We start from the raw sequence: 15,548 nt of genomic DNA, 5'->3' as shown, positions 1-15,548 counted from the left end.
TCCGGGGCGAGCAATGAAAAAACAAAGAGATCAAATCTATAAAAATGTTTTAATTACATTAAAGAACAAACAAAAACTGTAGGAACAAGTGATTGAATTATAAAACCATGAAAATGCCTGTAAGTTAAATAGAAGAGGTTGTGGTTTAATACACTTTCCTTTTAAAATAAAAAAAAAGATTATTTACATAAGTGCCCCCGACCCTGGAAATAGTGGGTAGTGCATTTCTGTTGGACCCTCGTGATGCTCGCTTTGGTCCTCAGAGTCCCGTTGAACCTACATCTTTGAGTCCCATCCCAGGACCGTCTCTGTGCTCGGTAGGAGGCGGACTCCACTCATCTGGTAGTCATCGTGATAAAGAGCTGCTGTCATGGCAGTAAAATTGTAGCTCAGTCCTCATGGTTTTCATCCTCTCCTCTTTGTTTACGTGTGAAGAATCCAAGCTGAGAAGAAGATTACATTCATGTCACATTCTCATCATTTTTATAAATGAGCAGTGAGTTTAAACCTTGATGCTTCTTACCTTCCATAGTATAAATATAATGAGCGCGAGTAGCAGCAGACCTCCTATGATGCTACCAATCAGGATCCAGAGTGAGATGGGAATAGCTCGGCCCTTCAGCACCTCCAGAACAGTCTGGAGACAGACCAGGAGGGAAACATAATCAGAGAAGGACACGATTTTCCTTCATTATGCCTCTTGAGTCCATCTGCAGCCTTACCTCCCTCCAGACAGTTCCTGTGCCCAGAGTGATGAAGTTAGTCTCCTGAGCCGCGAGGTGGTATGTGCTGATTATCTTCACTGACTTATATTTGGCCTAGAGAAAGAGGCGCAGACGTCGTGACCAAGGCTCGTGTCACAGGATAAAGATGTGAGCATCTGTTGTGTAACTCACTTTTCTGAAAAAGTCGTCATGAACTCTGCGGCTGATGCGAACGATGGCAGCCTGCCCTCTCAGAAGCTGCTGGACTTCACACACCACCTCTATGCACCAGGACCTGCTGCAGTTCTACATGTGGAGATAACGTAGGCACACAGATAAACCACGTTTACATATACAGTGATGCTCTGCAGGGTTTTAACAGCTCGGGTGCAACAAAGAGGACCTCACCAGTATGTCATTCTGCACCATGTTTTCAGGGTGGAGGGGGCGCACGTCCCTCTGTTTGGCTTTCAGCTGGATGGGATCGCTCAGCATGCTGCAGTTCACTCCTGTGGCCTGCAGCGAGATTTAAATAAGTCAGACCTGAGCCAGAAATGTGACACAGAATGCACAGAAGTGCCGCTCACGTTGTACGAGAAGACATCGGTGACTGTCATGAAGACTCGGTCTCCTGCAGCCACGGAGGGGAGGTGCAGTCGCAGCTCCAGATTACTGACAGAGTAGCAGCCCAGATTCTGCACCTACAAACGCCAACACATTTGAATTCAAGTTGTGAAACTAATTTTAGAGTCATAAGTAAAACATTTTTTCCTCCAAAAAAAAAACTATTTAGCCTATTATTTCTAACTGGAGGCCATATTTATCACAATTACATACAAAAAAAGCTTTAGGGCATTTATTTTAAATGTTTCCTGTTTAGAAATAAGATTCCCATGATATTCTATTTTAACACATCTTTACCCTGAGGTGTGTGTGAAACTCTGGCCCGATTGCTTCTGACACTGTCCGCGTCGGGTGGACCTCATAGCGGTTCAAATTAGAATCACTGCACAGAAAAATAATGAAAAGACGACAGCACATGAACATTGGTACAAAGAAAAGATATTTAAAAAAAATTATCCCATGAAATCTGCCCACAAACCTGCTGACAAACAGATCTGGTTCATACTGAACAAAACTCTGCAGCTGCACACTGTTGTCCCCCAAAGTCTCCTCTCGCTCCACACTGTCACTGCAAGACAAACAGACACAGCTCAGAGGACAACACATGATCAGGGACTATAGCTTGAACCCGGTTGAAATTAAAATACAAAATAAAAATTGCACAAATTACAAAACTTGTCCAATATATTCACTTTAAAGCCAAAATGGTTGTTTAATGTACTTTTAACTTTGCGTTAAAAAAGAATAAAATTAAATCTATATGTCACCTGGCAGCATTCAACTTCATTTGCACTCGACTTTGCAAAGATGTGCAGCTGAACTCAAACTCCAGCATGAAGTTAACCTACAGACAAACCAGAAAAGAGAGAACAACCTGTCAAAGTAGCACGTTACCTGGAGGAAGTGAAGTGCGAGTGGGCCGAGTCAAGAGAGCGATGGAGCTATTTTCTCAGAGTGATCGTACCTTTGACTGTGAGCGAAACACCGGGTAGCTGACGTTACACGAGTGGCTGTTTGAGCCTAGTGCTGTACACTCGATCTTAAAGTGGGCATCCTCCTACGATGAAAGAAAATGGAGATAATAAAAGAGGATCTGCTAGACATCGCATGTCGACACGTGTGCGGTTGCCGACACGTGAGGCTACATGTGTTTTCAAGTAACTGTGTGCTTTACCCGAATGCTCAGGCTGGAGAAGTGGAGGTTGTGTGAATAGTGCAGCGTCAGGCTCGTGTTGTAGGCGTTTTCCAGTCTGTTCTCAAGCTGCACCTCCACTGCCAGACGCCTACGAGGGCTGCGAATCACATAAGGCTTCTGTCTGTGGAGAAAACACAAAAGAGAGCGAACAACGGATGAGAAGTCTGGTCTAGAAGAAAGGGTAGAGGAAGAGCTGAAATGGCCTGTACCTCGTTCCAGAGATGTCCATGTGAGCCTGCAGCACCAGGTCTGTGGTGCACACATCATCCTCACCACAGTCTTTGAAGAAGGGGATCTGTAAGTGTCAGTGGAGGTGTTATATAGTTCATTTTAAGGAATAATAATGCAGAGGGGAAGCTGGCAGGGCAGGAAAGTCTTAGTCAGGCCAAAGGTTAAAATTACTTACCCCTTCTATCAAGTTAACCATTAACATAAGAATCAAAAGGGCACATTTCAGGAAAGCTGAGTTCCTATTACTCAATTCCTTGTCAATTCAACTACTGACATTTTGTTTGTCACACTGAACGAATACATCAAGCCTGCTGCAGATTGTCGATCTTGTGTTTTAACTTCTACCAGAACTTGGTTTCTGTGTGAGCTTCAAAGTAAGACGCTGTTGTTCAAATTTAACATCAATGATGATGTTGACCTTTGTGATAAACTGATATATGACGTTAGCAGAATGACTGCTGACCTTCAAAGACACTTAAACACTTTTTAATTTGTATTTGTAGCCCTATATACCTGGTGGTCATTCACATATAACTATTATCTTTTTGCGAGGTTAACCATTAGACTCACCTTTCTCATACACGTGATGCTGCTGCTTTTTTTTTTTTTTAATAAAAAAATTAAATAAGGTGATAATCTAAAGAAAATATCAAATGGTGTGACCATCTTTTAACTGCCAAACATAACTCAAAAATGTGCACAATAATGTCTATTAGCTAGGATTTTAAAGAAACAGAAATTTGGCTCATGCTACAATCTTCTTCCTCAATTTTTTATTTCTCTGTTATTTTTGTTATTTCTGCACTCACTGATTTCTTGACCATGGTGGGCCAGCCCTCATCCAGCACTGGACCGCTCTCGGTGTTGTTGATCTTAAACCGTAGTGAGAAGCTGATGGGGCGGATGTAATCTGCTGTGTCCTGTATTGATGGCACATAAATATGTTAAATCTTCATCCCGTTTCATGAAAAGCAATGACATGCAACATGTGTGTAGCAACACTCACGTAGACATGGAAAGGCAGGTTGTAACAGACAGTTTTTGCCGTGTGGACCGGCAGTGTCAGCTGGGTCTGTCTGTGTGAGCTGTCGTCGAACAGCGCTCGCGCAGAGATCTTCCTGTCATCCAACATGGCCGACACCCACAAATCTGAGAGGGAACAAGTGGCAGAGACAGAAGAAGAACGCTTTGAATGACTTGAATGCCTCGGCAGTGTTCAAGAGTCATTAGAACTTATGAAAGAATAAAAGGTTCAACCAAAGCTGTTGCTGTTTGGTCCAGGGGAGCGGGAGACTGCTGTGAAGCAGGCCGACGCATTCAGACAGGCCGACTCTCTGCCTCCCCTCTGGCAGGTCTTCTGAATGACGTTGATGGAGTGCGGCTGGAAGGACAGACTCACATTGATTTGGACGATGCTTCGAGAACTGCAGAGAGGACGGAGCAAAGAGTAAGTAAATATCCCCCTGACCATGTAAAGTGGAATATTCTGCTCATCTATTTAGATTTGGAATTAAGGTGCCTTTGAACTAGTCACTCTTAGCTGCCCATGGGTTTGAATGTGAGTGTGTGTGACTGTCTGATTCTCTGTACAGGGATTATTCTCTAATTAGTCTGTTGGGATGGGCTACAGCATCCTGCAATCCATTGGTTAAGACGATGGATGGATGAATGAAAGAGGGATGCAAAGCCTCAGGCCCCGTCTGTGATCTCCGGCGACCCCCCTCCAAATGGTTCCAGAGGTTGGGACAAACGACTATTTGATGAGTCTCATGTGTTTTGAGTAGCTTTATTTTTTTTGGAGTGCGTTCAGCTATAAGATAAATCCCCTCCATGTAATGACTTTCCCTCTGTGTCCACCCACCTGAGCAGCACGGCACTTCCTTGTGCTCCCACTGCCAAATCTAACAGGCCATCTCCATCCAAGTCCAACCGAGCACTCAAGCTGCGGCCAAAATACTGCAGGGAGGGGGAGATTGATGACCCCGATATCCGCTGTGAGCAGGGAGAGAAAAGATTAGTTTGTTCACAATGTGACATGTGTCATTGTAGATGAAAGGTGGGCTACCTGTTTATAATTGTGGGTAATGTAGATACCATCACCATGGAACACATAGATGGCCCCCCGGTGTTCGTCCTCCAGTGGGGCGCCGACCAGCAGATCAGTGAAGCCGTCATGGTTTAGATCCGGAACAGCTGCCAGAGCATAACCAAACCTGGCATCCTGGGATTTTTCCTCTGATTTTAATGTTCCGTTAGACACAAACACCTCCTCCTTGGAGACACAGAGAAGAGTTGAAGGTAAGAAGGAAAACATTTGGAGATGAACAGGAATAATATTGAAGAAGAATGACTCATGCCACTGTTGTCTTACTCCGCTGAGGGTGTAGATGTAGACTTTCCCAGCTTCCTTGTTCCCTGAGCCGAGATACATTGGAGCAGCAACCAGAAGGACATCAGTGATGCCATCCTGGTCGATATCCAGCTCACACACTTCACTGCCATAGTAAGAGCCAATCTGAAGGCAAAGACATGTGGTTTCATTTTACTGCCAGTAGGTGGAGGTCTTTCTTTACTGTCAGAAAAATGACAAACTTTTCAGCAGGACACAAAACAAGCTGAGTGGATTGAGAGAGAGCGCGCAATAAAAGAAGATATTCACCTGTTCTCCATTGAGCGCTTGCACAATGTTGACATCTCCATCATCACTCAGCTCAAACAGAATGACTTTGCCTTTGTGTTTGAACCGAGGAGCGCCAGCGACATACAGCCTCCTCCAGTCACCCACCATCACAGATGACACTGTGTATCCTGAAAACAAATAAATGCACATCATTCGGCACTGACACCTAATGCATGCCCTTAAAGAAATAGTTATACTGCAGTTGAACAGGTCATTTTTATGCTAAACGCCATGATTAGTGAGTACCTAGATAAGCGGCATGATTTTTGAGCTCCAGTGGAAATTCGCTCTCGAAGGCCTCTCTGGGCGGGATGATCGGTCCGTTGATCCCTTCCTTCAAAACACCACCATCCCAGTCGTATGCACCCACCATCCCAAACAGAATACCATCCTGTCCAAACAGAGCAGTGCATGAATGAGAAAATGGTGACTAGGACAAACTTGTATTGACCCAGAATGATAACATCTTGAACTTACATCCAGAGTGTGTGTGGAGAAGCCGATCTGAGACATCTCCATGTGGAACGAGCTCTGGTTGTAGCCCAGGGTGCCTGAAGGTGGACAACAAGTCAGTTCCCTGACTCATCTTTTTTTTTCTTTGCACATCTCCTCCCTTCCACTTCCTTCCTCTCCCTCTCGGGAGCCGATTCTTAGCAGCCTCACCCTGAAGACTGTAGGTGTGCAGACATTTCCTTTATTCCAGTCCCTTCCTCTCTCATGTCCCTCTACCTCTCAGGGTGGCATCGCTTTTCATCAACCTTCCTCTCACGTCACTGCTGACAGCCGTACACTCCCTTTACCAAATTTATTTTTAATCTTCTCAGCTTTGAAGCACTCTCCTCTTTTCATTGTGTTTTACTCAAATAAAAGTACACACATCAAAATGGTAAAATAGTATTGTAGTCGTAACCAGACATTTAATATAAAGATTTCTCCCTTTGCTAAAGTATAATAACTAGTAAACTGCATGATATCATGCAACAATACTACTGCATGTATGTTTCTTGAGGAATTGATTCAAAAGTTGTTCGACTGATGACTAAAGAAATAACTACTGACTTGGAGTTGTAGCATGTGTGTACTATGGAGTTGCATTGTTGCAACACAGTAGTCTTTGTAAACACTGTGTGGATCAGATTAAGGGCTGATTCATTTGGTTTTGGCTGAAGCTGTATCAGTCAGTTGGAAGTTTGATGGTGAAGTAAAGACATTTTTGTCAGTTCGAGTCAATCGGTCATTTTTAACGTCTGATCGTTTCAGCTGGAAGCACACCGCTGCACACTGTCCTATAAGTGGGACGCAACATTCAGCAGTCATGCAGATCTCGGCATGACACATGTACTTGAAAGAAACTGACTGAATGACAGTGACATTGAGCAGAAGTAGTAACAGAACGGCTCAGAAAAACAAGACAACTCTGATGAAGTTGAGCTTGTGTTTTTTTGGGGCTGTAACTACACCGGTAGCACTGTGGAGGCAGGATAACATCTCCTACAACTAAGAGCCTCCTCGGGGAGCAGGGCAGAGAGACAGCAGCTCTCCAACTGTTTTCAGAGAAACAAGCTCACAAAAATATTTAACTGGAGCATCTTTAAAATGTTACCAGTTGTAATGAGTTATTTATATTTAAATGAAAGATAACTAAATCTGTGTCACGTCCATCTCTGTCACTCTCACGTTGCCTTTCACTTCAGTTTTCATTCGACGAGGACAGACTCATTCATTTCCACTGACAACCATGCAGTAAAACAACAACAACAACAAGCTATGGTGAAAACCCCCAAACTGCAAAAAAAAGCTATTTTGGACACAAAGCTTTCAGACACTATGATATCCTTGAATTGATTCATCAAAAAAATCACCTTCCAGAGTGAAGATGCGATCTCCCAGGGCATCCACAATGTCGTTGAGTGCAGCTTCATCGGTCACATTAAAGAAGTATTTGTCATCAGGGTCGCTGGCGATATACTTGATCTCATTGATGAACGTCTCAGGGTCCTGCTGTCTTCGAATGTAGTGACCCAGAACCTGAATTCCAGCGTGGGAAGAAAAAAAAAAAAGCATTTCAGTAAAGATGGTAAAGATATAAGCAGGTAACAGAAGGTCAATAAAACATTGAGGGATTAAGCTGGAGGCAAAAGAAAATACACACAGGTATTTGAGTGTTTCTGATGTAAAAGAGATGGTGAGTGAAGTAAAAAGTAGAAAATTACCGCTACGAGCTGTACTAAGTAATTAAGCAATATGTAAAGGGAACAAATTGACCAGAAAGCCTAAGATGAGGAGGAAATGACAGCCCCCGGAGGTTTGTAAACGAGGAGCGCAGGCCTTCGCAGAGAGGTGAAGAGATGACAGATTGCTGAAGACAAACGGCAGCAGAAACAGCTTATGGCTTAACGCCTGAAGTACAAATGAGAAAATTCCATATGAGAAACCAAACCCAAAGAATCCCCCTCTGACTCCGGCTGCCAAGCAAACTAAGGAAATCCTCTGTTTTCAAACGGCAGGAGACCGAGTGGGGTGTAGAGTGTAACGGCAAGAGAGTCTACATTCAAGCATGGACATTAACATCTTACAGAAACTGAAAAATTCCACTCAGTCTGTCAACTGCTGCGGCTGTTTCTTTCTACATAATCATCAACAGATGAAAGAGAAACTAAAAGGGATGAAAATAGAAAGTCCTGTTGAAATGTAAAGCATGTGTTTCTGATTGACGAGCCCGGAAATATAGAAAATATTTAAAAGTTCTTGCCCCCACATACTGTATGTCGTGGCGCATAAACGGGTCACTCACAAACACACACATCTCCAGTGTGGCACTGATGTATAAAACACAGTCCATGCTCTTGTTTTGAAAGCTCAGATCTCCCCGGTGAGCGGTGCGCACGCAGCACAGAGGGACACGTGAAAACATGGCTGCTGTTACAAGAAGTAATTACCTGTCACCACTTTGAGTTTCTGAACAAACATTCAACCACAGAGACCACCTCATTCTTTCATGTTTTCCTCATCTGTTCTTGTTTGTTTCTGTTCTCCTTTAGGACATGCCACTTTTTCTACCCATATTCAAGGTTTCTGTTTTTATTGCTTCTTGTGAAATAACACTTTGGTTAAATCATATCTTAAAACACTTTTGTCTAAGGAAGCACTTTAATTTCTGCTGAATTTCTTATCATGATTGAAATATCACAACAGCCTTTAGACAGTGTTTCTGTCATTGTCACAAGACTTTTGTTGTAAGTGTAAGTGCATCGTGCTTCACATATTGAAAGAGATTGCATGTTGTCAGATACACGCTGAGCTCCGTGTCACATTCAAACAATCTATTAGGGAATAGATTCACCAAAACCAGGGCTGGGAGGCGTTGTTTTATTCTTCCACTTTGTTCAGCACTTACAACAACCTCAACGAGCCTCAGAAATAAATCTAATTGTTCTAATAAGCAGAAAACATGCTGTTAAATCAACTTATTAAGGTGTGCATCAAACCCTCTAACTATTTCTGTTTATTTCACTGTGCCAATGTTACTGTGGGTGCTTTTTGTTTCAAATAGTTTGATGGTGAAGCATTATGAAGAAATGTGTGTTTATATAGCTTCAGTCATGTATTAGGTGCTTCAAAGAACTTGGAAACGTGAAAATGAAACATTAACCCTTTACAGGCCACTCACTTAAACGAGCTGAATTTCATTTACATTGGAGATTTCTTTTTATAAATAGAACAGAATACATTATTGTCACTGGTACCATTGATGGACAGTGGTTAGGAGCTCCTCTGACAGTAAAATTGAGCAAAATAACTATCTTAATAATGGAAGTTATCAAAATAAAAAAACAAAAAATATCTATATTTCTATAATTTAACATTAATCCAATCAGTGAGAATAAAATTGCAGATGTTTCTTGATTTATTGCTTAAAATAATAGATATTAATTATTTCTCACTGGAATTCTGGAAAAGGTATTAAAATCTTTGCTGACAAATCCACACTGTTCAACACAATTACCCTACAATGCAATGCAGTATTATAAAAAAACAAATGCTGCCAAACATGCCCCCACAGTGTCTGCTGTCACTTGTTTATTGGCTTTATGGGGTTTTCGGTTTCCCATTTTTCAATCAGGTCTACCAAGAGGAGGTAAGAATATATATATATTCTTTTTCCAAGGCAATGAGACAAAACATGTCAGTATTCACGACAGTACATGAGAAGATTATTTACATAAGACACACAAATCCTACTCAAGCACCCCCCATTATTCCAAAAACTTTGCTATTGTCATTAACTCATCATTGTTAGTCTGGAAGAAACAGGAGGAAATGAGGAAGTTAACAAATGTGGTTACTTTGTGGTCACCGTTAAAGAACAATTAGTGTGTTTAAAGTAATTTTAAACTGATCACGTCAACAAACAAATACATAAGCATGGATAAATGCTTCATTCTACTAATAGTGCATTACAGTAGAGTTTGTTTCCATCATTTGGAGAAATCAGTGCTTTTGCATCATAAGGGAATTTCCTATTGTTGGATGTATACATGTTAGATTCAAGAAAAAAATATATATATATTTCTATAAAACAGATATTTTTGCTCCTCAAGCAGCGACTAATGGGAACGCTCCTCCATCCATGGATCAGTACGTCCGATCTGTGCCCATATGAAGTGGCACTTTGCCTCTCTTACTTCATGTTTGGCTCAGTTTCTTTTCTGTGGTTCCAGTGGAGTCTGAAGCTTCCCTCAATACTTTTGTGGGACAGGGAGGGTCTGCAACCAGGCCTGCCACCCGACGCCGTCTGCCCCTCTGATACTAACCACCAAGGATGCCACCACTCGGTGGGTTTCTGTGTGCTGAGGGGTCGGGTGGAGATGAAAGGAAGGAATTTTCATTCCCAGTCGGCTATTTCAGTTCACCCAGGGGGAATCGTTTGATTAATTTTGGAGATGTTATTTTTGGGGAGGGTGATGGTAACACTGTGTGGTCACTTGTTGAAGTAAACAGTCAGGATGCCACTTTCACACAATGTGTGGTGGCTAATGTTGGAGATCCTCTACACACCCCACCATACATTCCAATGATAAGTAAAGTATCATAATATCCTAAACTTTAAAAATATTTTAAATAAAATCATAATGTTACTTTCTGGGTTTGTGTCTGTCCACATGAGATGAGATGTACTCACAGCGATGGCGTATCTGGTGATATTTCTGTGTTTGCACTCCTCCAGAGCGTCTGGTAGCTCCTCCCCGTCATGTGACTCTCCGTCTGTCACGACTATCATCACCTTGGTCGCGCCATCTCTCGCTCCCCGCTCAGCACTGAATGCCTCTGTGCTACAAACAAAGCAGGAAAATGAGATTTGTAGTGAACAATTTAACATTTTGCTGATCCTGCTGGAGGGAGTTTGATTCATGGCATTTGAGAGTAAAGGGAGGATACCATGGAGTGTCCAGCCACTTGGTTTCCTCATGTCTCAAAAAAGTAAGATAATAAAAAACACCAAGTGCTTTTCTGGTCAAAATGAAAGACTTGTAAAAACATTGAGGCTCTGGATCTGAGCTCCTTCTCATAAATGACCGAAATCACAAATGGGCCTCTCCACAACTGTATTAACCATACTCGACACACATACGACGAGTGCCAGTTGAATCAAATTAGTCAGTCCATGCAACGGGCATTTGTCACTGCACACAGTAACCGCATCTGTGCATTCCCATCCAGTGGTGCCAGTGATACAGAGCGGCCGCACCCTGTTTGTCTGCAAAAAAACCTGTCCTCAATGGGACCTGCTTCATGCTTCAAGAGCTGAATGGAGGTGGTAAGCCTCAGACCAACACACACACACACATGGAATGAGAGAGAATAGTCAGTGCTGGTGAACTCAGTCATTTTCAAGCTTAACTCCAGCCCTTGCCTAAATATAACATTGTGGTCAGCCACAAGGAACTCAGAGTTAAAAACAACCATTTCCCCTATGCAGCGTGCAAATTACATAGGGTGCAGGGGGAGGAGAGAAGAAACAGAGGAGAGCGGTGGAAGTAAACCAGAAAAATAAGAAGGATAGATGAATCACTGAAAAATACGACACAATAAGAAATCTAACAATAAGGGTACTTTATGGTCAAATAACCACATGGTATAATAACGTGGGGTGAAACAAAGTTCCACTAATAAAAAGTGTTGAAAGATGGAAAAGAAAGAGAAGAAAAAAAATGGACCAGGAATTCAAACTAGATGAAATGATGAAAGCGACAAAAGACAGTATATTGCAGTCAATTGAAGTCAAATATGAAAACTATGAAGCACAAATCCTGCTTCAGTGGTGGAATAAAAAATAAATGGTAAAGACAGAAGAAAAAGAAGAGTTGAAGATCGCAGATGTACAGATGTGAGGGGAAAAAATGACTAAACAGACAGGTGAACAGGAAAAGAAAGAATAAACAGGAAAAAAAGGAAAGCAAAGAAAAATTAGGATGAAAGAGGGATAAGAAAGAGGAGATGAAAGAGCAGAGAAAGTAAGTGGCGCTAATTGGGAGGCCTGCTTGTATTTACCAGGCTTTTTATGGAGTCGCAGCAGTGTGGTAATGACACGGCACGGCGGTCTGTGAGTGTACGCTTGTGAGAGTGTCTCAGACGGGTGGAGCGATACAGAAATCACTGGTTAATCCACTTGTGGAGTCGCTGTTTCATCTTAATAACGCAGTCATCAAGTCTGCATCCAAGTTGTAGCCTGTGGTTCTTTTATTGTCATTTTTACATGTTGATGTGATATTCGTCTGAGTGCCTGAGTACAGCGGGGAGAGGGCGGGGGGTCCAAAACTAAAATGTACAGTTTAACACCATCAAGAGATTGAAAATCCATCAAGTGTTTGCAGAGTCTGACCACAGAGCTATTCTGAAGTTTGTTCTTTAGGAGTTCAGGTTCGGGTCCCCTCCTCGAGAGGAAGTCCGAGTATGTGAACCCTCTTCAAGCGAGTCAAGTCTTTCATGTCTCTGAATAGTGACAACCAAAACGGCTCGGCATTTTGGATATTTTCATTACTTTGACGTTCGCCCGGGGCGGCGCTTCATGTCCACACACACACATCCTGGGAACAGTTTTGCATTAATGCTGTGCTGTGTTGATATAGTGTGTCTTACATGAGAAGCAGTCCTTATAATAATCACTTTTATAATAACTATATTGTAATTTTATGATAGTTTAGTCTGGCCAATTTAATAGAAAATGCCTAATTAATGATCTGAAAAAGAAAAAATTGAGCTTCAACCTTCCAAGAAGTCCTGAATAGTCCAAAATATACACAAAGCCACTAAAATCTAAAGCATCTTCGTCTGGGCTATATAGCTACTCCAACAAAAATCTGAAAAACAAAAAACTTTAGAATGAACGTCAACTGTGACCACATTTCTTTCCTGTTATTTTGGGAGCTTTTTTTAACTACATACTAACTCTGGTATCTGTCAATCTGTGTGTGTGAGAGAAGATATGTTTGTGTAAGTTATTTTTAATTTAACAGTCCTCTCTTCAAGTCAAATTTTTGTTAATGTTTGACTTTTGTACCCTTGCACGCACTTTTATATGAATCATTTTAATTCCAACTTCCAAAAACAGTCATGCCTCATATAGTACATCACGCCTCATAGCAGTCATTTTGAAGTCTAAAATCCCAGGTAGAGCTATTGTATGAGTCGTGTAGTGATTATTCTAACAAGAATAATTTTAACTGCTTAGACTGGATTTATTTAGTTTTAAAAGCTGTCCAAAAACATGCAATGAGTGAGTGCAATTTCCTGTTTTCAAGATATCTACAACTTTCATTATCTGGCAGTTCTTCAATATAAATGTGTATTTCTGACTGAGAAGCTCCTGTTACAAATGTGCGACACACTGGTGAATGATGTCTGCGATTGTGTGGTTTTACTGGGGAAATCCTGGAGGGTCACCATAATGACTAATATACAAGCGCAAAGCCTCAATTCTCTACTTTATGGTAGGTGTTCATCATGATTGCTGCGGGAGAAGTATGTATGCCAAATCCTGCCAACATCAAAAGTATATGAATGTAAGAGTTTAAAATTCCATGGTTTTTTTCTTTCTGTTATTCTGAGAACTAAATTAGCTAACGGGTTGAGTCTAGAGTTACGTTGATAATAAGGGCAGGGTTAGGGCAAAGGTCAAAGATCAAACATGCAGTGAAGAGGGTCAAAGTCGGGGTCAGGAGGTTGCTGAATGAATGATGTTAATGTCGCACTGGACAGTAAACTTGAAAGCCTCCATGCATAAATTCAATGCATGATGGGAGTCTGTGATGTGTATGTGCTCACATATGCATGCGTGTACTGTACGTGTGTGTATTTTTACAGCTGTGGGAGGAGTACTTTGGCCGGCCAGGCTGGGTCGGGTTTTGCCACACCTGCAGCCGTGCTGAGCCAGCAGGCAGCGAACAGCCCAGCTCAGCCAATCTCACTGTTTTCTTAGCCTGTCACTTTCCTGCGTAGTGTCGACGCTGGTATCTCCTCATCTGGGCATGTGAGTGGCAGCAGATATGTTACTGTAAGTTGTTGCTTTATATTTAATTTCACTGCCCTGACAAACATCTTATACAGGAGAAAACCTTTGATGCGTGTTACAAATCAAGAGCACGTTTTTTTTTTGTGTGTCTTTGTTGCAGTACTGTTAAATCTGTGTGTAGCAGGAAAGTGAAGGTGACGGACAAAGTGAAAGGTAAAAGGTGGAGAGAGCATGCAGGAGCAGTGCCTGGATTTCTCATCACTGGTGTTTTTAAAGCCACAGTTGTGGCATTTTAATGGTGCGTCCCAACTACCTTTTAAAATGCTCCTCCTAAAGTTGTCCTGAATTTTACCTTCAAATGTACCAGAAAACAGGAACTCTCCAATTACCTGTGTGTATGTGGGCGTGAGAGAGAGAGAGAGAGAGAGAGAGAGAGAGAGAGAGAGAGAGAGAGAGAGAGAGAGAGAGAGAGAGAGAGAGAGAGAGAGAGAAAGTAGGACACTGCTCTATACACACACATCCCAAAAACCAAAAATGACTGTTGTGGCCACACGTCAGACCTGGGTGTGGCACTCTATGCGGGCATGACTTTAATGAAGCAGGAATTTTATTTTGAAAAGGATATTTCAAGACACCTCACTGACCCTCGACCAGTAGCGTTGTTTCTTCAGCGTTGGGTTACCAGCTTAAATACCCCCCAGAAATACCTCTAAGTCAGAGAGGTGAGGGCAAAGTGTGCTCAAATTCAACTTTTACATGTATCTTTGTTCAATAACTGGAGACATTGAATAATCGTATTTCTGTCTTCATTATTAGTTTTGTTAGGTGAAAGCCCAAAGCGTGGACACGCTGCTGGTTTATAGAGTTGTTTTTTAGTGAACAGTTGGATGATAATGTTTTAAGCAGACACTGACAAACATTTAAAGACTTGCTCATATTCACTTGGTGAAGTTTTATAGTCGCTGCCTTTTCCCCATTTTAGGTCTTTACCAACTTTTGAGGGGAAAAAGTTAGCTGTTAAATTGTTAAATCTTTCATTGTGTTTGGTGAGCATGCTGCCAATTATATTTTAATTAGAAAGGATCAAAAAACAGAAGTCCGAATTACACAGGATTTTCACATGGAAGTGAATAGAAATGAAGGATGCCACTGACAGCAAACCTCTTAAATGCTCAGTTATTGTATTTATGGTGGGATTTTGCCTTTGTTGGCTAAGTTCATTCTTTCTATATGAAGAGAATTTGTATGACGTCTTCATTTCTGTCTGTCACTGTTAATATTAGGTTTGTTATTCAACAAAATTTTACATGGCTTTGTGTCGCGAAACAACAATCATTTTGTATTGTTAGTAATTATATATTGCAACAGTTATTTAATTTTTATTAGGAAAAACACACAGAGATATCCTCAGAATTTAATCAAAGACATGAAAAGTCCAGGTTTAGGTTTGTTTAATTTCTATTAGTTTGTATTTTCTTCCTACATTACTATGATGGACGGCAATGAAAGCCCAAATGAAAGCTTCACCAATACAATACTTTAACTGGTGTTACTGGAAACTGAACATCAGGCGTAATTATTGCAATCGAGTCGTCAATATAA

At 41.6% G+C, this 15,548-nt stretch overlaps 1 protein-coding gene across 2 annotated transcripts in view; it reads right to left on the bottom strand.

Moving 5' to 3' along the window:
* Positions 1-30: 30 nt before the first annotated feature.
* Positions 31-15,548, bottom strand: part of itga10 (integrin, alpha 10) — a 29,368-nt gene continuing 13,850 nt past the window's right edge. Inside the window, exons 8-30 of one of the 2 annotated variants that reach the window (XM_080470738.1) lie at positions 10,617-10,767; positions 7,297-7,462; positions 5,912-5,985; positions 5,681-5,825; positions 5,414-5,562; positions 5,126-5,269; positions 4,820-5,026; positions 4,616-4,746; positions 4,012-4,178; positions 3,761-3,903; positions 3,564-3,674; positions 2,733-2,818; positions 2,503-2,644; positions 2,293-2,385; positions 2,096-2,172; positions 1,807-1,896; positions 1,626-1,710; positions 1,292-1,405; positions 1,113-1,220; positions 897-1,010; positions 723-818; positions 524-637; positions 31-443 (exon numbers count right to left, since the gene is read on the bottom strand). In XM_080470738.1, the coding sequence (XP_080326864.1) occupies positions 390-443; positions 524-637; positions 723-818; positions 897-1,010; positions 1,113-1,220; positions 1,292-1,405; positions 1,626-1,710; positions 1,807-1,896; positions 2,096-2,172; positions 2,293-2,385; positions 2,503-2,644; positions 2,733-2,818; positions 3,564-3,674; positions 3,761-3,903; positions 4,012-4,178; positions 4,616-4,746; positions 4,820-5,026; positions 5,126-5,269; positions 5,414-5,562; positions 5,681-5,825; positions 5,912-5,985; positions 7,297-7,462; positions 10,617-10,767 (2,761 nt within the window). In that variant the 3' untranslated portion in view covers positions 31-389. Of the gene's footprint in view, positions 444-523; positions 638-722; positions 819-896; positions 1,011-1,112; positions 1,221-1,291; positions 1,406-1,625; positions 1,711-1,806; positions 1,897-2,095; positions 2,173-2,292; positions 2,386-2,502; positions 2,645-2,732; positions 2,819-3,563; positions 3,675-3,760; positions 3,904-4,011; positions 4,179-4,615; positions 4,747-4,819; positions 5,270-5,413; positions 5,563-5,680; positions 5,826-5,911; positions 5,986-7,296; positions 7,463-10,616; positions 10,768-15,548 lie in introns of both variants that reach the window. The other variant, XM_080470737.1, reaches the window with a different exon arrangement.

Source organism: Lipophrys pholis (genome assembly GCF_963383615.2).
Source record: "Lipophrys pholis genome assembly, chromosome: 9".
Taxonomy (NCBI): Eukaryota; Metazoa; Chordata; class Actinopteri; order Blenniiformes; family Blenniidae; genus Lipophrys; species Lipophrys pholis.
Note: the sequence above shows the minus strand (reverse complement) of the source record. Positions and strands in the feature narration are given on the sequence as shown.